Source organism: Dysidea avara, chromosome 8 (genome assembly GCF_963678975.1).
Source record: "Dysidea avara chromosome 8, odDysAvar1.4, whole genome shotgun sequence".
Lineage (NCBI taxonomy): Eukaryota > Metazoa > Porifera > Demospongiae > Dictyoceratida > Dysideidae > Dysidea > Dysidea avara.
The window spans coordinates 29,670,160-29,694,430 of NC_089279.1; the positions used below are offsets into that span (position 1 = coordinate 29,670,160).

At 37.1% G+C, this 24,271-nt stretch overlaps 3 protein-coding genes across 4 annotated transcripts in view; 2 read left to right on the forward strand and 1 right to left on the reverse strand.

The window, feature by feature from the left end:
* The window catches only part of LOC136264923 (uncharacterized), a 62,896-nt gene that overhangs the window by 24,510 nt on the left and 14,115 nt on the right, over window positions 1–24,271 (forward strand). The gene's annotated exons all lie outside the window — the stretch shown is intronic.
* LOC136263721 (uncharacterized) lies at window positions 12,920–16,880 on the forward strand. 2 transcript variants are annotated; one of them, XM_066058354.1, is made up of 3 exons: window positions 12,920–13,553; window positions 14,426–14,469; window positions 15,714–16,880. In XM_066058354.1, the coding sequence occupies exons 1-3, from the start codon at window positions 12,981–12,983 to the stop codon at window positions 15,736–15,738; spliced, it is 642 nt and encodes a 213-aa protein (XP_065914426.1). In that variant the 5' UTR covers window positions 12,920–12,980; the 3' UTR covers window positions 15,739–16,880. The 2 variants fall into 2 exon arrangements, with proteins under 2 accessions (XP_065914426.1, XP_065914425.1); XM_066058353.1 differs by lacking the exon at window positions 14,426–14,469.
* LOC136263892 (soma ferritin-like) lies at window positions 22,088–22,830 on the reverse strand. The gene is made up of 2 exons (XM_066058513.1): window positions 22,626–22,830; window positions 22,088–22,568 (listed from the first exon to the last, which is right to left on the reverse strand). The coding sequence occupies exons 1-2, from the start codon at window positions 22,728–22,730 to the stop codon at window positions 22,155–22,157; spliced, it is 519 nt and encodes a 172-aa protein (XP_065914585.1). The 5' UTR covers window positions 22,731–22,830; the 3' UTR covers window positions 22,088–22,154.

Here is a 24,271-nt window from a genome sequence, read left to right on the forward strand (position 1 = left end):
GTGACCTCTTCTAGCTGATCTTTCTACAGGGTGATTTGTTTGAAGCTGAACTCTCTACAAGGTAACTTCTTCTAGCTGATCTCTCTACAGGGAGATTTGTTTGTAGCTGAACTCTCTACATGATGGTTTCTTTGTAGCTGAACTCCCTACAAGGTAACTTCTTCTAGCTAATCTCTCTACAGGGCGATTTGTTTGTAGCTGAACTCTCTACATGATGGTTTCTTTGTAGCTGAACTCTCTGCAAGGTAACTTCTTCTATTGATCTCTCCACAGGGCGATTTGTTTGTAGCTGAACTCTCTACATGGCGGTTTCTTTGTAGCTGAACTCTACAAGGTGATTTTTTCTAGCTGAACTATCTCTTTCCATAGTTGCATGAACTCCCTACAAGGTAACTTCTTCTATAGCTGATCTCTCTACAGGGTGACGTGTGTAGCTGATCTCTATACAGGTTTCTTATTTCTAGCTGATCTCTTGAATTCTCTTCAGGGTGACTGCTCTATTAGGATGACTGCTCTATTAGAGTATCTCGATCTCACACTTGCTGCACCAAGTTGGATTTCGTGTTATAACTCCGTGGCTTTAAGTCTGATTCTTCTACACCATTGATGAGCCTATTACTCCATCTGTATAACGATTTTCAAAGCATTACCCCAAGCGGTTTATCTGGTAGGCGTGGCAAGCAGTCGTTTTTTATTATCTAATCTCAATTGCATAATTGTTACACACTGTTGGTTTTTTCGTTGTATCTTCCTGTTTTTTTAACTCGATTTCTTTCAAACCACAAAAGGTTTGAGGTTCAATAGTTAACCTATTCACCCACCGATTTTCAGCTTCTTCCAATACGCGGTTTACCGTGTAGGCGTGACAACATATTGGTGTTATTTTTCGTGAATAATCGCTCATAACTCTTTGCCTGTTTATCGTATTCCAGCCAAAGTTGGTACCGAGATGCGCCTTTATATCCCCCTTCTGTGTGCCAAATGTCAAGGCAATCAGATATGGCGTTCGAGTTTTATAGCAGTTTTTGTAAGTGTGCGACAAGAAAAAGAAAAATAAGAAGAAGGAAAAAAACAAAGAAACTGAGCCAATTTTTGAAGTCGCATATCTCGGGAACGTGCGAAGCAATTTCGCTCAAATTTGGAATGTAGAGTGTGCTGCAGTTGGAGGGCATGTCCACAGCAAAAATCGTCTTGTTTCATCAAGGAAGCACAGAGCTACGGAGGTGCGAAAATTGCGTTTTCTTTCTTCCTGTCAATATACTCACGGGTGTTACGCGCCGGCTTCTTGGGCCGCACGACACACTACCGTGTGTCTTGATCAGTCTTAAATAAATGAAGCAGTTATATATAGTACCTTTGTAATAAAAGAACAGTCAGAAGAAAACCTACTGTACCAGCCTTCACACAAGCCAATAAAATGCGGAGTAATGCAGAAATATCCGTTTAAGGCTCCATGGGAGTATGCATAAAAATGTTTGTGGGTGCCTAATTGTCTGGATTGCACAATAGAAACCCAAGCCACTATTACCACAGGCATAGAGTGAGCAATGAATATATCCACATGTTGTTGTAGAGTAGGTAACTGTACACTTTTGCATAGATTAACTATGACTTTTGTTTGTAATGCAAATATCGGATCGACTATCGGTTATCGGCTTCTTTTGGTGGTATCCATATCGGATATCGGTACATGCCTAAATCCCATATCGGTACAGCTCTACCACTGACGTAAATGATTTTTGTTGGCTCTAAAAAATATATAGGACCCAAGTAGAACTAAAACTTGGTAGGACCCAAGTTTTACTATGCCTAACTCTATGCTTCATCAGTGGTGCCTCAGTCAAATGTTGATAAAAGTACTTGTGAAATTTTACTTGGATTATACCACTATACATAGCTAACCATGTATAGCTATAATGCAAACGAAAAATCAATCCATAATCACGTGATCCATTTTCTGGTTGGAAACTAATACCATTAGGTGGTGACAACATAATATTGAAGCCTAAATCACTTGCTGGAGAAACTAAAACTTGGAGTTATTGCAGTCACGCCTCCCATTTTGGTCTCAGACGCGCTAGGAAGAAATTTCATGCCACTTAGTTTGATTGAAGGAAAGCTCAGATCCATATGAAACTTGCGCTGTGCATGAAGTGATAACCAAACTATATTGCTGTATAGTGAAGGTTTGCGGGCTTTCCTTTTGTTGATTGCTGGGTTGCTCCGAATCCAAAATTACATGATTTTCGGCCAATTTTCGGCAAAGAGTAGCTCCGTACCAAATCCACAGTTTAACTCCTCAACTAGCTATATAAACCCAGACCTCACACTAAGACACTTTTGAGTGGCTTTTCAAATGGATTGTGAAGTGGAAGAAATCATTTCGCGATCAGATTGTAATTACTTTGTACATACATGCTTCCCCGGGAGGCCTGCACAGTATTAAAAATTTACTTTCTAGCGATTTGAATGTTGCTCTGGGCTATAGCCAAGTTGTACATTACTTGGAGAATGCTGACACAACGTATAAGGAGTACATCAACACTTTGGATGCTAATCCTCCCATCCAATGCAACCTAAAGGAGGGACAATGTTTCTTTATGATCTAGGCTTAGATGAAGCACATGCAGTGGGAAGTCCAGGAAAAGAAGCTAAGGCAAGTCGAATTATTTAGCTAAAAGTGCATGCTGAAAATTAATTTACTCATATGTGCTTGTATACTGCTGATACTATAGGTAGTTATGCAATTCAATTGGCATAATATATACATACGTATGTGTGCGTTCAAATGCATTACATATGTATACATCAACACTACTGTATGTCATTATGTTTGAGCACTACATGCATACAAAAGAAAACTTTTTTTGGTGTTTCTCTATTATGATTAGCTATAGGCCCAACTTTGTCCTTAATAGTTGTAAATATGCTGTACATTAGTTTTCTGTTTATATCCACAGGTATTTTCAGCATACAATGAGCCTGCCAGAATGGAACTGAACTATCATGCTGGAATTTCTGCCCACACATTAGCTCAGTTAGCTCTTGCTTATCACACATCAGTCCAGTGCTTTAACACTGATTATTCAGATATTATTACAGCAGTACTGCTAATCGCAGCTTGTATGGATGAACACCTATAGACCTGGCCAATATTGAATTAGACAATGAAGCTGCTACAAAAATGCTGTATACGATTTCCTTTCTTTGAAAGAAGCCAATGATAAAATGTTTGATCTTTCTTCCTCGTCAGAGGATCTTTATCAATTTCAGATGGATGAAGTTAAACTTCATTGTTTTTGCTTGACTCCTTGGATTGATAGATCGTATTTTCCATCCCAGGCCATGTCATGGGCTATTGTGGAACTGAATTTCCCAGTATTTCACCTTCAAAGGCACAATATACCATCACTGATCGAATTGATGCTACTGCCTGTACAGCAAACAGTGTAAGGGATCAGTTTTATGAATTCAAAGGTAAATCAAAAGTTTTGTCATGCCTGTTTACCTGAATAAAAGTCCATGGGCAATTCCTAGAGTCAACCAGCCTCAAAGAAATCAATAACTTGTCACTGTCACTTATCATTATGGTTAGCGTTATTAGCTTGGTGATGCACCATCAATACCGGAGGACATTGTGTCTCTATCAAGATATTGTGGCATGGACGTCCCTACCATTATGATGGTATGAAGTCAACAAAATAACAGTGATTTATCAAATATTCCTCTAACGTGGCCACAAAGTTGAAAATTTCAACTGGTTCATATGCTAATTACCTTTTGTAGAGAATAACTCTATGTTTTGTATGTCACACATTGCTATACAGCTACACCTATGATTTTTCTTAGCATTGGGGACCCCATTATGTATTAGATCAACGTAAACTTGAGGGTGTGCAATGGCGTGCTACAAAACTAGTACCATCTTTAAGAGACAAGTCTTACATAGATCGACTGACATCAATGAATTTACCATCTCTTTTGTACAGTCACAGACATGGTGACTTAATATTTCTTTTCAAGATGTTGAATGATTACTTCAATCTGGATCACTCCAGCTTTTTTACTTTCTCCCACAATACACAAACTAGAGGCCATGCATATAAATTACTTAAGCCCCCTGCCCACCATTCATGTCGGGTCAACTATTTTGGTACTAGAGTAATTAATGACTGGAACAATCTTACAAGTGATATTGTAGGAAATTCTCCATTAAATAATTTTAAATCAGCTATAGATAATTACTATTATGACTATAGATTTATGTTAATGTAATTATAATTATATTCATAGTTAATTTTTGTTTATTACATCTAATTTATGTATGTGTATGTATGTAATTGAATGGGTGTACAGGCTTTTAAGCCTCAACCCAAATCACATCATAATCATAATCATTTGTTTTATTATATTATAGGTACTGAGCTGCATTTTAAATTTATGATTTAGGTGTCTTGTATAGCTAATCCTATATTTTCAGTGTTTATCATGTCATCATTGTCTTATCAGTATATATATAGCTAGCTATAGTGGCAATCTTATATTACTAAGTATAACTATATTATAACTCCTGCATGCTGGAAGTATATCAGCCGCCCTGGCCACTGAGCCATATTTAATTTAAACATCATCATGAATATGATGAACAAATTAACGAAATTAAGTATATATATAATTGCAGAACCTTCGACAGCAAGTATAGCTATTAATGCAATGTGCACAAAATCAATATGCAAAATAATACACATATCAGCTACTTGAAATTTCATGTGCATGGATCCTCAGTCAACATGACCACATGCATATCTGACTAACTTGCAGGGGCGGATCCAGGGGGGGTTCCAAGGGTTCCATGGAACCCCCCTTTTGAAAAGCCTCTCTCACTCGAGATACTCTAATAGAGCAGTCAAATTGAGATACTCTAATAGAGCAGTCACAGTAGTCTTTTGAGGAGCAGTGTAGCAAGCTATGTCTAGTTATAAATAAGGAAGGAAATATAGTTGGTGAGGTGGCAGTTATTGTCAGCAGGTGATGACCTTTTTCTTTTTTTTTTTTTTTGATCTTCAACTTCTACAGCTAGGCTGAAGTTGCAATTTCAAAGTGGAATCCCCCTTTTTAAAAGTCTGGATCCGTCCCTGACTTGGGTCAGCTGCAGGCATGGCAAGGAAAGCAAACACTAAGTAGTCTATAGCTTGAAGACTAATCGGCTCTTCTTTCTTATTAAACATCGTCAGTATTTATGATGGGCAGTTAGGGATATAACTTCTGTGATACCAAAGATATTATATACTACGTACCCGGGATTGCATACTAACTTCGTTAACACTTATCAACACTGCCAATTTGCGTTGCACTTCAATATACGGTCTTCTGTTAGAAATCGTAAACGTTTCCCGTAAAACTAGGGTCATACATTGGCGTATAATGACAAATATTGTCTTTATGCCTAAAGACAAGATTTTACGCCAATGATTTCTTTAACCCTAAAGAAAACATTTTATGACAAGCTTTTACGCCACTGTCTTTGGCATAAAATGCATTGTGAAAGTAACTTTACAGGGAAGTGCACTATAAAGGGAAGATTTTACGCCAAGCAATTAAAAACAAAGAATTCATGTGACTATTCTTACTAACCATGTGATGCCTACCTAATATTACATAACTGTACCTGTAACTAGTGTAAGTATCCGTATTCTACCGTTTCATCGTGCTTTCATTGCTCACCACAAATGTACTGCCGAGGGGCGGGCGTCGCCATACATTAATGAATAATAATTCGTATTAGTAGCCTTTCTTTAACTGCTTCCTCCAGATACTTTCGTTCTATTGCAATAAAAAGGGTTTAGTAGCCGAGGCGACCTTTAAATAGAACAAATAATTGTGCGCATGCGTCATTTTTGGTGCAATGCTTCATGCTGTGTGCGAAGCTGGAGTCGAAAAAGGCGATATACAAGGTGCTTTTTAGTGATTACACAGTTGTCTAAAGCTATTTGTATTATAAACTTTGTAGATCTGGATAAATAATGCGTTAGCTGTAGTAGAGAAAGTGAATTGGTGTACTGCAGTGACTGCTGGGAGACCAGATGCAACAGGTGTAATGTTCTGTGGCATAAACACCCAAAGCGAATTTCACACAGTTTCAATTTCCAGGTAAGTATTTAGCTCCTTGCTGGTGCAGTGTATCCTTTGATAATGAACTCCACTAGTCTTTGCAACGATGAAACATTAGACACCTTTGCAAATTCTGGTGCTCTAATGGTAAGCTATTAATATTACTGTTGTCATTATATCAATATGTAATAAATACATTAATATTATTAAAAGAGTATTAGTCACTATTGTGTGAAAATACATACAGATAATGTTTAAGTAGCAACTGTAACAGAGTTCTTTGCTAGGCCTACGGTTATAATGATACCACATTTTATGGCCAATTTGTGTGATATTTATTGCCGATACTACTGAGCTGTAACTGAAATTTTAACAGCTTGTAAATAATTACACAGCCACCTTTAATAGCTGTTATTTACAAAATATTATTGGCATAGACTTCGTGATATTGGTACTGACACAGGTGTAGTATTGGTATAGCTCTATATTCTTTGGCAAAATATATTGCTAGTAAAAAGCTATCACTGTTTACCTACTTGTAACAGGATTGATTTGAGTCATTAGACAAAGGCATGCATAAAATACTTTGATAATTGCAAAGTATGTAGGGCTTTATTTAATTTCTTACATGATGAATACCTATAGCCACAAACATGACAAACAAATTATGTATTCTTTCAGCTATAATCACAAACCATTGTCTAAATTACTAAGACATGCATTGGTAGGATTCTGCAGTGGATAGACACCCCTCAGGAATGATGTAATAATCACCTCGGCTCCACCTTGGTGATTATTACATCATTCCTTCAGGGTTGCTTATCCACTGAAGAATCCTAAAACACATGGCAGGTACCAGTACAAATTCATTTCATTGTCAGTTATTTATAATCTCATGTAGAAAACTATAGGTTGTTTGTAGATTGTGGTATGTTAAGTATCTACATGGATCAGTCCCATTGTGGTAATGATATACTGCTAATATGGACCGTAGGTGTTTACTATTACCATCCATAGTGTGGACCATAGAGCAGCATTCAAAGAAACAATATGATGCTTAGTGATGCACTGATAAGAGATTTTGTCAAATTAGCTGATATTGAAATTCACATAATAGTGGCCAATACTGATAACCAATCTGATATTTATGTTTACCAAAATTCTAGGTAAAATTGTGATTTTAAAACACATATTGTTAGGAAAATAGTATTATTCGGGTCTGTAAAATTAATTGGCGAAGTAATCAGCTAAAAGTATAATGCAGAAATGTGACCGATACGCCGATGTCTGAGTATTCACCAATTAATCGGTGCATCACTAAAGATGCTTTATTCTTTTGCCTGATGCAAAATTCTGCACATGTACCAGCATGTGATAGGACAGGTATGAGACTACATACAGTTTGCACCTGTGTGGTAAATTGTCATAGGGATATGTACATTACATGGCTTAGCTATATAGCTACATAGAGTTCTAGTGTTCAGTTTACTTAAGTACAGTGAAATCTTGTCAATAGGGCCAGCTTTGGGACCCACAATAAGTGGCCCTATTAGTGAGGTGGACTTATTAATGAAAACCTCATTAATCCAGCCATGAACAGGTGGCCTTATTATCAAGGTTTTCAACAAATCAACACCTGGCTATAGTTGCTGTAACAGCTATATACATATACTACAGGTTTCATCATAATGCTCAGATAGGATTATTCATTACTTGAGGCATAATAGCGACTAAAAGCATGAAGCAAATTTCTAAACTATTGTCATAGATTTGGCAGATACTCAGGAGCAGCAACTTTTGCAGTGATACGTTGATTGTTTGTTCAGCTGGCCCCTTTATTAAGGGAATATTGTGTTAGTTTTATCACTTTGATCCTGCAGTATGTGGCCACTGGCCTTATTAATGAGGTGGCCCTATTAACGAAAATTAAATCAATGGAAGATACATCTGGACTTTCTGGACCTGGCCACTATAACAAGGTGGCCTAATAGAGGACAATCCATACTTGACTTCTCGCCAGTTACAATGTGGTCAAGGATTAGATTATCAACCTGGTTCAGTTGATATTTCTGGCAGTAGTTATGATCGCATTGATCACCACAGGGAGAAAATTTTATGAGACACACGTGTCTTATCAACTGTAGTTGGTGAAATGGAAAAGATTGCTGACAAAGTAGATCGTAAAGATGCTGCTAATGGAGGGTAAAGTGTATTGTTAGAGGCATATAAGAAGCTTGGAAGACCTTACATGAGGGATTATGCAATTTCTTCATCAATCACCTACCAGTTTATAATGAGTCCATTGATGTGCAAACTGTTGGCAGAAGCTGACTTCCTTGAAACCGACATGGCATATAATGAAAACACAGAGCTCACTTACCTTTTCAATGCCACCGTGTTTGACTATACAACAATAAAATGGGCAGTTGTGGCCTGCATGAGAGGTAACAAGGAATCATCTGAATTTAATTGTTTAGCTTTCAAGGTCATGCTTGATAGATGTCAACAGGAGTATTCCCATTTTAAGGTGGATGAAACTCTTAAAGGAATCATAGTTATTAGTTGATTGGAGTGACACCAAATCCAAAGGATTGTGGGAAGTGATTGGTGAAGAAACTGCTGAACTGGTACTGAAAGGCTGTAGTGTTCATGGGACAAGATCTTACCAGAGAGTAGCAGAAAGGGCGTACTGCAGTGTTTCAAAGGGAAACGGAAGAGCAGCGGTTGAGGTCTTCTCTTAATTGCAAAGAATATAATGATTGTAGCAGAAAGCAGCATGTACTACAATTGCTTGATGTGTTGTATGACACAGGAATCATCAATTGAACAGCTTTGCATACCACTCTCTGAAGAGCAAATTGCAATTGTTTCTGGCTGTGATTGGTCAGGTGCCAAGCATTGGGTGGAATGGTGGACAAGAGAGAGCCATTTATGAATGTTGAGCAAACCATTTGCAAAGATGGCTCCAGGTGTATGGAACAAAGCACAAAGAATCACCAATGGTGTAGAAAGAACCAATTCCTTAGCTAAGGATGGTGACAGCAGAAAAAAATCTCTGTTTTGTGCAACGCAGTCTTTGTATGAAGAAGATAACATTTTTGTCCAGCGGTATATTGCAGCTGACGGTGGATTGAAAATAACCTATCAATCAGACTCATCTGAGGAACAGTGAATGAAGGCTGCAGTCAAAAGAAAGGCACGACAATGTGGTGGTAAGGATAGTGCAGCAAGTTGGGGACCACCAGATAAGAAACAGGATTTTGACAACAGCCAGCAGCAGAAAATAACTAAGAATGAAAATTTGGTAATTGATAATGGAGGGAGGCATGAAGTGGAAGTTCGATATCATGATGGCGTATGGTACAGAGGATGGCTGTCAACTGTTAACCTTATCACAGGAAAATGGGTAGTCCGATTTTACAATGATGATGAGACAACAAAAGTTAATTTCCCTGACAAATATGTGTGACTTGTCAACCAGAAGTAACATGTGATTTTTGAACAGGACGGTTTACTTCTATCACTTTGTTAATGATTGATTAGTAGTTTATCACCAAAGCAGTGTGTTAATATTTGTATGCATTATTAGCCAAAAGTTGTTTGCATTATAATTAATTGGTCCTCTTATTATTATTAATTGAACTATTGCATCACACCTTAATTGATTGTGGACATATATATAGTAAGTTGTAAGTTGTATCATGATGCTGGAGTGCATAGACAATTGTTAGGAAATGGCATTCACCGACTCCTTATTATTGTACAGTATGTGTTTCAGCAGATATACATAAATCCATTGTTTCAGCTTGATGTGTCATATATATTTTCTACACTATTTATACATCTTTGGCATCATTTTGAAATTACGTAAAAGCAGTTATTATGTTTATTTATTATTTTGTCTGTGTACTATTTCCCTGTTAAGCAATTAGCTATGTTTCTGATTTCCTTTTATTTACAGGCCTACATAATAGCCTTATCACATGTCCCTAGTAGGATAGCACCTACTATGTAATTTACTGTGTTTATATGGCTTTTCAAAATGACAGGGTGGAATCAAAAGGCATAGCCTGTACAAGGATGCTTTCCTACATGCAAGTAAAAAACAAGGTAGTGTAAGCAATCAATTTTCAACACTCTTATTGCTTCAAACACTACCTTTGCTTTAAACATTCCTCAGACACAAACATATTCCACTTGATATTGTACAAGTTTTGCAGTACCCTAAGTTTGATGTCAATGGCTCCCTCCTTTGACTAGTAACAGCTGAAAAGGTGAGGAGACAAAATAATCAGTTACCATCACCATGACTCAATTGTGACCTGGCCTGCAAAAATGGCATGTGGGTACAAACTACAACCGATCACTCTACTGGTTGTATCTCACTACTGGAAAGGAATATTTGTATTCTGTAACTTGCATCATAAAACGTATTAAAATGCTTACTAAGGGCTAAAATTGCATTGTCATAGCAAAATGGTACATAAGGTTATGAGTGATCAAAGTTTGAAAAAGTAGGCAAAAATCATGTGCTCACATGCCCTATTTTTGCAGGCCCAGTCACAATTATCGGAGCTCACATATATTTGTGTTTCACATATCAGAAGATTATCTGACCACTGGCTAAAATTCTAAAGCCATCAAAAATTTGATAAAATTCCCATGTTCCTAACCGGCATCCATGCAAATTTTCGGCATGTAAACTTGTGTAACACAAGAGTTATGAATTATTTTGTAAAAATGCACACAAATTGTTTGATAGTTCAACACACAATGGTCATTTAACAGTTTTACAGCAACTAACAGTGAAACCAGTTCCCTGCCAATGCTAAATCCTCTTTGCTTTATTCTTGATATCATGGATGCTTTTATAGATAGCGCTATATCGTGTGATGAAAGGCTTGCTCGAAGTCCAATGTAGCAAGCAGAAACAGATATTAGACTGCCACAAACTTTAAAGTGACAGACACCAAGTACCATTGAAGGCACAAGGTTCCAAATCCATAATAATGAAAATACATTAACTGTCAATTTTCTTTTTCATGAAACGTAATTAGTAGAAGTATGTAGCCTTTAACACACTCTAATTGGGTCAGTCATAGCAAAGATATTCATTTAGAAATGCAAACATGGATCAAAACTCTGCATGGTAACCATCATTTTGGAGGGAGGGGAGAGGTTGATACAAATTGCTACAATGTAATGGATTTGTGAAAAGGAATCTCCCATACACATCCAATTTACGAACTTCGGCAATTCATTACTACAGATTGGCACTTGGACAGCACTGAGCACCAACATAGGTTGATGGATGAAAAAAATTCAGGTTTGTATTTGTCTTGAACACTAAGCTATGGCCTTCCAAGATCATATAATCAGATGTGTGTGAAAGACACCTTTTTACAAATCCGGTCACAAATATTGTCAATCATGCCACTATTTTATACCATAGAATTTTGCCGTTTCCCATTCAATAATTGAAATGTGCATTCTGGTAATTGAGTCAATCCGATAATTGACTGCTTATGCTACAGGGATGAAAGACGCAGAAAAGAATCCCAGACCCAGTGGTGACTTGCTAAGCAACATGCAATTCTAGGCATGCGCCAAGGGAGCCACAACAGCTGGGATCCAAGATCTTGCCTGCATTCAACCACTACTTAACTTGAGTAGGAAATTTCAGTGTTGGAAACTCTAATAAAGGTACACATTTGTATTCCTAGAGTCATGGTCTTGATCACAATAATAATATTGCATAACTGTGTTTTCAAGACAACTATTCAGTACACACTCTTTCCATGCACTAAAATTATCTCCAATCTATGGCATGACAGTTGCAATGATCACATGATCTGCTGCAAAAAAATATTCTAATAAAAGCACATGCATTCTTATTCTAAACACTGTTATCATAACTATACTGATTTATCTGCTATGGCATAAGAAAGCAAGGAAAGGGACATAAAGCATATAATGAAACAGAAGTGAAAACATGATGAAATGGAAGAATACGGATACCTACAGGTACAGTTGTGTAATATTAGGCAGGAATCATGTGATTAGTAAGGATAGTCATGTGAATTCTTTGTTTTTAACTGCTTGGCGTAAAATCTTCCCTTTATAGTGCACTTCCCTGTAAAGTTACTTTCACAAAGCATTTTATGCTAATGACATTGGCATAAAAGCTTGTCATTAAGTACTTAATGACAAGCTTGGCGTAAAATCTTGTCTTTAGGGTTAAAGAAATGATTGGCATAAAATCTTGTCTTTAGGCATAAAGACAATTTTTGTCATTATACGCCAACATCTGCACAACTGTAGCACGACTATTTAAAGTAGTATTTGTATTTCAGATAAATTACGCTTCCCATGTGAACCAGATAGAATCTGATAATAATACTGCGGTTCTATGAGACCTTGCGCGACAACAAAACTTCACGTGCGATAATTATAGTTTGAACTTCAAAAATGAATTGATTTGATTGGACGAAATCTTGTGCACGTCATTTTCGCTTGTTTTGTTGTCGCGCAAGGTCCCTTAGAACCGCAGTAGTAATAACTTCCAGTTACGTATCTGGATAATAACGTACGAACCGGGTGGCCAGTGTGTGAGGACTTTAATTTTTAACACAGAATGTGTGTAGTGCCGTATGGATGGAAAACAGAGAGTTCCACCATTCGACAGGCCTAGCCTTCTCACAGGTCCCTAGTGGGATAGCACGTAGCTAATATAATTATACATATTCAATAGCTACCTCAGTTGATTTTTTGCGAAACATAAAATTTACGTTAGGCGTGGCAGTGAAAAACTTCACGTGAGCCAGGAGCTATTCCTCTTTCAGTGTCTTTACATATCACTTTACGCGGCAATGGAGAAACTACGAAAGATTAGTGAAACCGAGGACGAAACGGTGTCGAAGGAACTTGTTTTCAGCTCTAATAACAGTCACGGTAGTTTCAGTCAGAGATCGCGGAAAGAAAGTAAAACTACCTCGAAGAGTACTAGCAGTGAATCGTCTGGGATTGATTCCCACGAAATTTTACCCGACGAAGCTCTCCAGCAATGTGTTGAAAGCTTGAAAACTGAGTTAACTGCTCATTTTGACCAAAAACTTCACCAGCTAGAAACTGAACTAAAGGACAAAATATCACGTGTGTCACAAAAAGTCGAGCAAAGAATTGATCTGTTGGATGACACAATTCAAAAGTTTTTAAACCTGCCACGAGATATCATTCACAGTGGGGTGTCAAGCCGTAACTCTTTAGCTAGTACTGCTAGTGGTGCCACTGCTGAGCTGGTTAACAGACCAAACAGTGAAGCAGAAAGTCTTGACCTACCATGTAGTCTACCTCAACAGGTTGGAGAGGTAGTTGACAATCCTAATAACACTTCTCAAGAAAGCCAATGCAATAAGGACTCGGAACTTGTGACCAGCAAGAAGGTTAGCCAAGTACATTATAATTATGTACCTGCATGAACTTGCTACTTATGATAGCAACTTGTAAAAATGTTTTATGTAATATAGTTTTAACATGCTTACAAGGGATATGACTGACTTATACACACTCTACCTCAAGTGCTGCATACTCTCAGGATCATGCGTATATTTCAGTCATATCCCAAACCAGTGTTGAAATTGGGTCAGGTCATCCGGGTCACATTTTGCCTGGGTCATCTGGGTCTGTGCAGATTTGATCATGTGTTAAATGAATTAGTTAAAGTGTCTAGCTGTCTGCAAACTTTTATGGAACCACGCCCACTAATCAATTGTTTGTGTACAAAATATAGTCTAGGTTGAGCCACGCCCACCATAATATCATACAGTACAATAGTACTGTATAGTAGGGACAACAAAGGTGTGGGCATGGCCTGCAATGGCCTAAAAAACTTGCCTTGATTTCTCCTCATGACAACATGACAGTATTAGTAGGGAAAATTCTAGCCCAAAAATGCCTTCAGATCAACTTGAAACATTTTCATCAAGTTGATTGCTATAGACTTATAAAAGAAAATGGAATTTTCTACTAACTGCCTGCCTGCCTGTCTGCTTGCCTGCCTAATAAGCATAGCAGAAAAAGGGCTACAGCTACAGCCCTTTTTCTTTCACAGAAATGCTTTGAATTCACTTAAGAAGAAACCTTTATTGATAATCATATAATATGTGTGGTATTGTCTTACCTTTATCCTTCCATATACTGAGCAACCATAGCACAGTATGGTTTTTATCTCCAGGCATATATGTTTCACAATGTTAATGCACCAACATATTGGAATACATGTGAGGGTAGCTCAGTGAACTGTTCTCTGCTGTAGACGAGATGTCATCTGCCACCAGGAAATGGACTGCTTGTGGAATGGTATGCACAAAGTATATGTGTGAAAGTAGACAATTGAGTTAGTCTGGCATAGCTGCGTGTGAGTGAATTAGTCTGGCGGCTATGCCAGAAGTGCTGTGCTGTTGGTGCGTATCAGTAGTAGCTATAGGTGCATATGGTGCATTTTGATTGTAGAATCTCCGTAGGACAGTAGGGATGTTCACTTCTTATTGTTTTACAGTATCTGGACGTTATGTACTGCTCCAATCCAGCTTGTTTCAGTACTTTTTATTGCAGCGGTACTACACTGTCCCTACTCCAATTTAAAATTCCCTAATTTTATCTTATACTTGTCGAGAATGTGTGCAGTGTAGTGTGTACGCTAATCAAGCACCCAAAATGTAGTCTTTTGTGTACAAGACTACCCAAAACATAGCCCCTGGTGCACGCCTTGGTTTAGAATTTTATCCGGGTCTGACCAGACCGGATAACAATCTGGGTCAGTGGGTCATCCACGTCAGCAGTACTAGTGACCTTGTTTCAATGCTGTCCCAAATGTGTTACTGATAACTAGTACATTCTACACCTAAGTAGATGAAATGACCAGACTCAACATATTGTGAAGCAGTACCTGCTAGTGATTAAAATTGGTAGAATCATTGATGCATTTGAGAGTCTTTAGTGATGACATGCCCATCTACTCGTGATTACTGAGTTATTCATGAAGGAGTACAAGAGTTGGGCTGTTTTGCTCTGGACTGAGCTTCTTTCCCTCTGTTGATTTGATGTAATCTCTATATATTACAGTACCGCCCAGAGGTAACTTTACACTTGAAAGCAGTTGATACTCGTGTAGCCAATTTTCAACCCGTGATTTCTGTGGCATGTGTGTACTAACTAACTCATGTGTAGCCATGACACGCGAGCTCCCTTGGGTGGCTGCTCCAGTAACTGTGTGCCTTTGTGCATGATGTATTCCGGTCGTACGTTGTGTTGAGTCATGACCTGGATTTAAGTACTCGCGAGGGATTGTAATGTTACCTCTGGGCAGTATTGTACTATTATTGAATCAAACTAAACTCCTTGTAGTTAAATTATGTCACTGAAATTTTAACTGATCGTGTGTAAGTAATTTCAAATCAGCAAATACTTAAGCAAAGATTAAAGCTTATTAACTACGTATATATATATATATATCCATTGGACCACAGCAAAGAGCTCAGTAACTAACTAAAATATTAAAATATTAAGATATGATGTACATATGTATATGTTTCTTTATGCAGCTTCCTCCATCAAAATTACAAATGAAATCTACTGATTTTGAAGTTCCTTGTACATGTCAGCTACAGTTGTTACCACTCATTCAAAACAATCAAATTCACTTTGTTCTATTTAAATGTGAAGCAGCAGGAAGTAAATCAAGCGGAAAACTATTCCAAGGTCAGATAGAAAGCTTTGATGTATTCACTGGTTCAAGAAATGCTCAAAAAAATTTCATGAATTGCAAAAAATGTGTATGCCCAACAATTTTCCCATATTTAAAAAAGATAATAATCCTAGCTGGAAATTCTGATGCTGGTACAAATTTAAAACTAGGCTTTTACCAGTTAATAAATAACAAAGGTTACTTTTGCTCATGGGACCTTATTCCAAACTCCAAACATCCTACATTTCAATTAGAGCTAAAAAATTCTTTGTGTGTTCCATATGGAAAAGATGGAGCTGTTATAGTGGGTGTTTTAAATCAAGTAATACAACAACAGATTTCTGTACATTTGACACTCCATATGTTTAATCCAGTTAAAACATTTGGAAAAAACTGGAGGTCAGTTACTTTACCACTGCCACAATTACAAAGTCCTGATGGAAGAAAATATCAGATCCAGTCATGCATTATAGTCGAGAATGATCTATACTGCAGTTTGTTACTGCATGGATCTAAGGCATTTGTATGTAAAATAGACCTTACTTCGTCACAACAGTTTAGTAAGGAAGTATCCAACAGTTGGTCACTTTTAGATCCTTTATTGTGCAATTGCTTCCTCTCAGTGTTTAATGGAGAAGTTTTTGCTATCACGTTTAAGAATGTTGATGGTAAAAGCATTTTGGAAATGAGAGAATGTGCAAAGTCATTTGTATCATCATTAGATTATCAGTTTAAGTTTCCATCTATTATCAAGGCTGTTGCTACTTCAATTGTACCAGAACTATCAAATACTTTAGTTGTCGTATATCATGATAACAAGACCAATAAGTGTTTTGTGAAGAAATTGAGTATTTACCAGTAGCCAATAGTATGTAGAAGTTTTGAAATAGCTAATATTTCAGTATGGTATACGTAATTGTGTAGTAGTCAGCACACACTCAATATACTGTATACGTATTTGTAGTAGATATTAGATATGTACATTATATATTTGTATGGCTGCTGTACAAAGCAATAAGTTGTTTCTGTGGGTAATTACCTGGTTCTGGGAACTAACTAGTCACTAGGTATGATAACATCTATAACATAATACAGACGTAGTGCTATTTCTAAGCACCATGCAGGCACCCATGTATAATCAGCACTGAATTGGTTAACTTTTAAAGATTGAAATGCTATGCATTTGGTTAAATTTTAAAAGCACGCAACTCAAGATCAATAAGAATTAGTTAATGTAATTATTTGTTTCTTAATTCATCAATTACTGCATACTGTATACATACAAATTTTTTTGGATCGAGAAAGTTTAGTATTTTTTCTTTCAAGGATCACTCGTTTTTCACTAAGGTTACCGATTAGAAAGCATGGAGCTAACCATTAATTTTCAAGGATGAGATTTTTACAGAAAGCCAAGAAACCCATGAAAATTACGTCCGTCTAAAATTTGTACATATACGGTAAATCATTTGATGGGGTCAGTGGAAAAGGGTGGTAGCCTACATTTGAAAAATAAAATGGGTGAATGCTGGGCATTAAATAGAATTTTAGACATTAATTTGGGTGTGACTTGAATTTTTTAAATTTTATTGTAAAAATATTAACATGCCTAATCAAGCAACCTTGTTTTATAAAATGATAATAAAAGCTCAAAATGTCGGTTATCTATTTTTCCACTGCTAACACCTTCAATTACTGCATGATTTGTCAAATACCACTGTTTTTGTTAGCTAAGGAAGCTTTACCAGAACACACCAAGTGATTTCAACTTTGAGATGGGGATGCTGTCACTAGCTGGTCCATCTCAAAGTTGAACTGATTGCCACTCGTTTTCTCAAGAAATGGTTGAAATTCTCCTGGAGTGCTACTTGTATATATATATATCTGCCCAAACATTACCCACATCTCCAGAGAAGAAAAACTAATTAAGTCTGTTAGCTTACGTCAGTACTTATGGCATCAGGAACTCAGTCTGCAGTTACAACTCAGGAATGCATTATGTAGCTACACAAATTCATGATAATGATTTTTTCACCTTGTCAAATGCTCAAAAGCAGTTACCTGCTCTTCAGTCTATATATATATATATACGATGAGAGATTAGACCAGACCTCAATTTGAAGATCACTTACAATTGCTGAATGTTCAGTTCTGTCAGCTGTTAATTTACAGTGGCAGTCAATTCAGTGTGAAGTACAATGCTCACTTTGTGACTCAAAGCGTTCTACGTACAATAGTGCATGTTTTGTGCAGCTGTCCTGCTGCATTAGTTCAAAAACAACAGACATAATCAAGTTCTTTTCATTTTGGTCTCTAAAATTTTTGAGGCCTTTTTGGTGCTCCATTTGCTGATTCCCTCAATATTAATGAGTCCATTAATCACTTCTTGCCATCCAGACATTGTGATATACGATTCCTATATACTCAATCATCACTCTGCAGAAATTAACTTGCCTTCTGGACTCTACTCAACATTAGTATAGTAGTCTACCCAAACCAGAAAACTGAAGTTTTTATCATTAAGAAATGTTTAAGATGATGCTGTCTTTGCCAGTATTTCTGTTTCTTGAATATTTCTGGTAAGAGACTGTAATTTTGTACATCGTATGTGCATTATGTGTATGTGTGTGTATCTGTCAACTCACAGCATTATTGGTTGGCTCAAAGCGTACATAGCAATCTTCATTAGGCGAGTCATATTTTTCATTCTATTAATAAAACAATAACTAATTAGATAGTCATACTTCATTTAAGCTATTACTACATATTGTTAGTGTATAGATGTGTACTCACTGTGTATTTCTCTAGAGCTATGATTTCTTGAAGTGAACTGAGAACTTGTGTTTCTGCAATTAATCGTAATCTTTGAAGTTCATCTGTAGAGACAGTTGGAGCTGCTTGTGTATCCCATATAACTGCTGCTACTACTACTAAAACAATCATCATTTTCTGAATCTCCATAGTGATATTACAGTAGAAATTGATAACAAATCTTTTTAGCTAGATATTCTTGTGCCGTTTTGCTTTTAACCACATAGTGATTTAATTTGCCATACATTAGTCTCAACAGTAGGAGTGCAATTAATCCCAAATCACATGGCCTTGTTTCTGTAATTGCACTGTAAAGTAGCCAATAAAATAGCAGAATAACAGAAGCCTTTTAAGTGCAACAAGAAAGTGATATGATGAATAGCCAATCAAATGAGCTGACAATAGAAGCCTTTTAAGTGCAACATATGTAGACATTTTGAGTAGCCAATCAGAATTGCTGACACGTGAAGCCTTTTAAGTGCAACAACAAGTGATGTAATACAAAGAAGGATGATGCAATCACCTGGTAGAAGTTAATGGCCACATAGAACTGGATAGATGTGTACTACAAACCATGAAGGGTGGTCACTATGTAGGCAATCACACGCATTTTCGTGCAATTATGGAATAATTGTACTCGTAACAGCCAAAATTGCACTCAAATGTGTGTGATTACCTATACTAACTAACAAGTTAAGATATCTGAAGTTTTTATACTATTTCACAGTGTATGGTCAGAACTATATTAGAATTTGGGATCTGGTCTATAATGATATGGGGAAATTAATAAGTTACATTTCACAGGAAGGCAAATTTTCTAAAGGTCAATGTAAACAATTTAATTCCTACCACAATGTCAACTAACATCCTCTCTTACTAAATATTTATCCTCTATTGCTAAATAATAATAATTCCTTCCGGGAAAGAGAATTTTTGTGTATTTACATAAATTCATGGCAGCATGACTAGAAAATAGTTAAAGCCCTTAACTTAGCATAATTTATGATGCACATCGTACAAGTAATGCATTGGTACCTTTTAGTATTCCTGTTGTTCATGTTCTTCATATGGTCGCATCAAATAGCTTCTGTACAATCTAAATATGTTAATATTACAGGATCTCATTTTAGTTGCTTCATATGTCATTGCAAACAGAATAGATAGCAAGATCAGTACATGTTACTAAAGGTGGCTAATATTATGTGCAGCAGTATTTCACACACATTGCAGGTTTATATCTGTTTTGTTGAAATTGACCACTTGAAACCATAGATGGTCTGTAAAGCAATAGTATATAGATGACCTAACAAGACACCCTTGTAAAAATAGTGCAGCATTTAATTTAAGCAAGATTCCTCTGTAAAATTCAGTGATTTGTAGTATATTCTATATGTGAAGATTGTTTTAATCATCACATTTCTTTGTTCTTCCCATGTATAATCATCACATTTCCTTTTTCTGGCAGTGTGCACTTGTTAACACGTCTGTCCTTTTGAATCACACTGAATCATTTGTAGAGGCTCTGTACATGTATTGTGTTAGATACTCTCTTCACTATTATTAACTCTTAATTTAAGTGAATAAATTATCTTCTATGTAGTTGAGTTGTGAGTAACTACTTGTTGATTTGTATAAATTGTGGTTTTTGGTTGGTATCAAGTTACTCTCAAATCGGTATTAAAATCACCAACAATTTTATCACATCATTCTGATACTAGTATAGGAACTTTAATGAATTATTACTAGATTCCGCATGCTTAGCAGTACAATAATTCTACAAATGTACTTCTATCACTTGTGCTACATCATAATACAGTAGGTCAAGGGCTTGAAGCAGTTTTCAAGCACCTGTAAAAGTGCTTAAGTACAAGCTCAAGCACAAGTGCTGCAATTAAGTAAATACTTCAAGTACAAAATGAAATACTATAAAAGTGCTTGATAATTACTTAAATTCATTTCATTAACAAAAAGTTTATATCAATATATGTAATGGTGCATGCAGTCATACATCTATTGTTGTAAGTATTTATTGTTTTAACCCAGATATTGGCTTGATACAGTGTTTACATCTGGCCGTGAAAATCCCATCCAAATAACCTGGTAAATTAAAGTGATTAAATAGAGAAGGTAGCTTCTTCTCTGCCATTCTGTCTTCAGCACAATGGAAAATCGTTGTTTCCTTACCTTATATATAATGCAAGAAGCCATAACAACAAAAGACTAAAATACCATGTCTGCTAGGCTGTGTGTGATAGCACCTTTTAGCTGTTAAATGAACATGCAGCTCATGATCATTGAATTAAAGACTTTTGATAAGAACTGGCAGCTTTTGTGCTTTAAAGTGCTTATAAGTACTTTTAACGTAACTAATTAAGTACCAGCCCAAGCACAAATGCTGCACAGTAACAAATGCTTGTAAGTATTAAAGCACTTCAGAACAAGTGCTTAATTAAAGTGCTTATAAGCACAAGTGCTTAAGGCTTGACCCATGTCTGACTGCAACCTCCAATAATATTTGGCTGCTCCCCATAACACTCAATGCACTATTTTGCTGACACACTTCATTGTCACATGGTTAACGTAGCAATATCTCCGGCATAGTGCCACTTGCTGGTGGAATAAATTGCTATTTGAAGTGCCCTGCAAGCATAGCCCGGAAGTTTGTCTCATTAATTAAGTCTTACCGCTGCCTAGTTAATGTGTGTGGTTATTTATTGTCTACCTTTCTGTTGTTTTGTATTTGTCATTTATTTTTGTGTATGTGTGTTCTTTGTATGCTTTATGTATTCTCAGGCTGGCATTGAAAAGCATGCAGCTATGCTGAATGCCACTGACATTATAAACAAAAAATCACTGAACTAGAAGAGTATATAGCTAGATGACTTTGATAACTTGAATAGGTATATTTCAGTCACTTGGAAAATGCATTTTAAATCTCAGAAAAATTCAAGTTATATGTATAGTATAGTTCTTTGTTGGTCTCCTGGCATGCACTATCATTTGTCTGGCTAGTATATGTAGGTATATATGCATGATTTGGTTTCTTTTTATATACTGATGTCCACCTCATAGCTATACTTGGCCTGGAGCTAGGCTTATATTGCTTTGTGACACTGATCAACAATTTTGCTATAACCAGCACATGGAAACCATGCTGATTAAATGAAATGGAATCCTGGGTGCATGCATGGCTGGTTAATTTGATAGTTGCATGCTGTGGCTTCACCGTGTATGGTTATGATTTGAAACAATCTCACTCATTCCCTTGTTTGTCGCCGGATGTCTTCATTACTAAAAAAAGCTTTAATGCATGTAACAATAACAATGACACCACATCTTGCCGCGTCATAGAGCCATATGATGTAGCCAACTCGTGACCTGAGAGCGCGTGACTGAAGCCACAGAATTGTTTTCTCACATATGTCACATTTTCTTCTTTTTATTTAAACAATGGCAACAGCGTTATCAAACAAACAAAATTAGATTCAGTTTAATCCTCGCAGAGCTCGCGGTCGAAGTGCCACTCGCCATGGCCATTTCCAACCTTCTTCAACTGAGTCACGTAGTCTCCAAGCTCCTTGATAGCCTCTACTTGCTCCTGCAAGTAATTACCCTCGAGGAAATCTTGCATTTGAGAGTCGTTATGCTTTTCGGCAACTTCATGGAGATCCAACAGTGACTTGTTGACAGCCTTCTCCAGCTCTAAGGCGGCTTGCATGGCGTCGAGACCACTTCCCCATTCATCCTTGCTGGGTTTCTTGATGTCAGCTAGAACGATTCTTCCTCCCCTTTGGTTTTGAAACTGCATTAGCTTTTCGGCGTGCTCCCGTTCTTCATCAGAAGATTTTTTGAAGAATTTACTGAACCCTTTCAGCGCCACATCATCACGGTCAAAGTAGTAGGACTATATGGACACAAAGTACGTAACAATATCGTGAAGTTCATACTGTTTAATACTTACCATTGACAAATAGTTGTAAAAGGCGTACAGCTCCAAGTTTATCTGCTTGTTAACGCCGGCCTCGGATTCATCGTGGTAGTTTTGACGAACTTGAGAAGTTGCCATTGCAAAAACGTGTATCAAATTTGACTGATTACTTATAACGCGAAAGACAAACACAGAAGCCCGTGTACTCACTGGCACAGCAAAGACTAACTGCGAGTCATGCGACGATGCGAAGTTTAAATAGTCGCCGTAACGTCAACCGGTTGTCGTCACTCATGATGTCCACGTTCCGGTTATGTGGGGGCGGTCTAATCTCGTTCCAGGCCGCCCACGCGCTCAATCACGCAAAGATCAAGTAATCGAGCGCGTGGGCGACCGGGAACGAGACTAGTAAAATTGATGGTAGAAGTGACTGATGTTTTGAAAATAAACACACGTATATACTGAAAACTACACCATACTACTATACTTATTACCTAACCATATACTTACTAGCTACGTACTTAACTTAACGAGACTATAGTAGTCTCGTCCTCGCAGACCCATTCTCCGGGGTAGCGCTTATAGATTAGAGATTATAAGCGCCCCCTCCGAAAGGAACAACTTATTGAGGGGGCGCTTATAATCTCTAATCGAAAAGCGCTACCCCGGAGAATGGGTCTGCGAGGACGAGACTAAGACTATAGTGGGTGAGTTTGAACATAGCGGCGAAAAACGTTCAGTTTTCTGATTAAATGGAAGCATCATTATGGACTCCAAGAGTTAATACTGAGGTTTCCAGCGTTCGAATCTGCGTGACGCCGTAGAAGTTAGCGCGATTGCACACTCAACCTTTTGCCGTCACGCAAACCGGTACGCTCCCACGCACGGCGTCACGCAAATTCTAACGCTGGCGAAAACCTCAATAATATCCGCTTTCAAGAACTTTAGGTGCTGTTTGCGTGTTGCATAGCCTGCAACTTGCCGCAACCATAGATCTCGCCATAGATAGTTAGCTAATATCTATATCTCGTCCTGACAACATTCTTACAAGGATTCTAAAATTTTATGCAAAAGAGATTGCTCCAATTCTAACTGTTATCTTTATCCAGTCCCTAACATCTAGACATATACCAAATGACTGGCTAAAAGCCAACATAACACCTGTGTTTAAAAAGGGGGATAGAAGGGTGTAATTATAAGTTAACTAATCACTGGACTGGACTACTGGACTGACATATTTGTGACCCTATTTTGGAAAACCATACATTTGGGCACATTGGCCAATTTTCTTTTTTATAGCCACAATGAAGCACTAAGTGGTTATCTACATTGTGTGAAAATTTTGTGATGATACATTGAAGCATTCCAAAGATATAGCCAATTTACTGTCTAATACATTACAAACTAACTTTTCATTATCAATTTATAGAACTGTATAGTGATCAGGTGTGACAAATTGATGACAATCACTTTGTTGGCAAAGATCTCCATTCTTACAGTCTAAAATGGATGAAAAGAGATCCTTGAGAGTTTAATCATGTGTTCTTTGTGCTTTTCCTCAATTAAATCACTTGTATTATTGTCTGAAGACAAGATAATGTTTGGTTTTGGGAATGAACAAATCACCAAATTTGTAAGTTAATTGTTGTCCCACGCATTGTGTAACTACTACATGGTCT

Bases quoted from the DNA above. Each gene is read 5' to 3' on its own strand.
- LOC136263892 (XM_066058513.1), bottom strand. From the start codon at position 22,730: ATGGCAACTTCTCAAGTTCGTCAAAACTACCACGATGAATCCGAGGCC. The intron at 22,569-22,625 runs GTAAGTATTAAA...GTGTCCATATAG, and splicing joins TTTACAACTATTTGTCAATG to TCCTACTACTTTGACCGTGA.
- LOC136263721 (XM_066058353.1), top strand. From the start codon at position 12,981: ATGGAGAAACTACGAAAGATTAGTGAAACCGAGGACGAAACGGTGTCG. The intron at 13,554-15,713 runs GTTAGCCAAGTA...TTCTTTATGCAG, and splicing joins AACTTGTGACCAGCAAGAAG to CTTCCTCCATCAAAATTACA.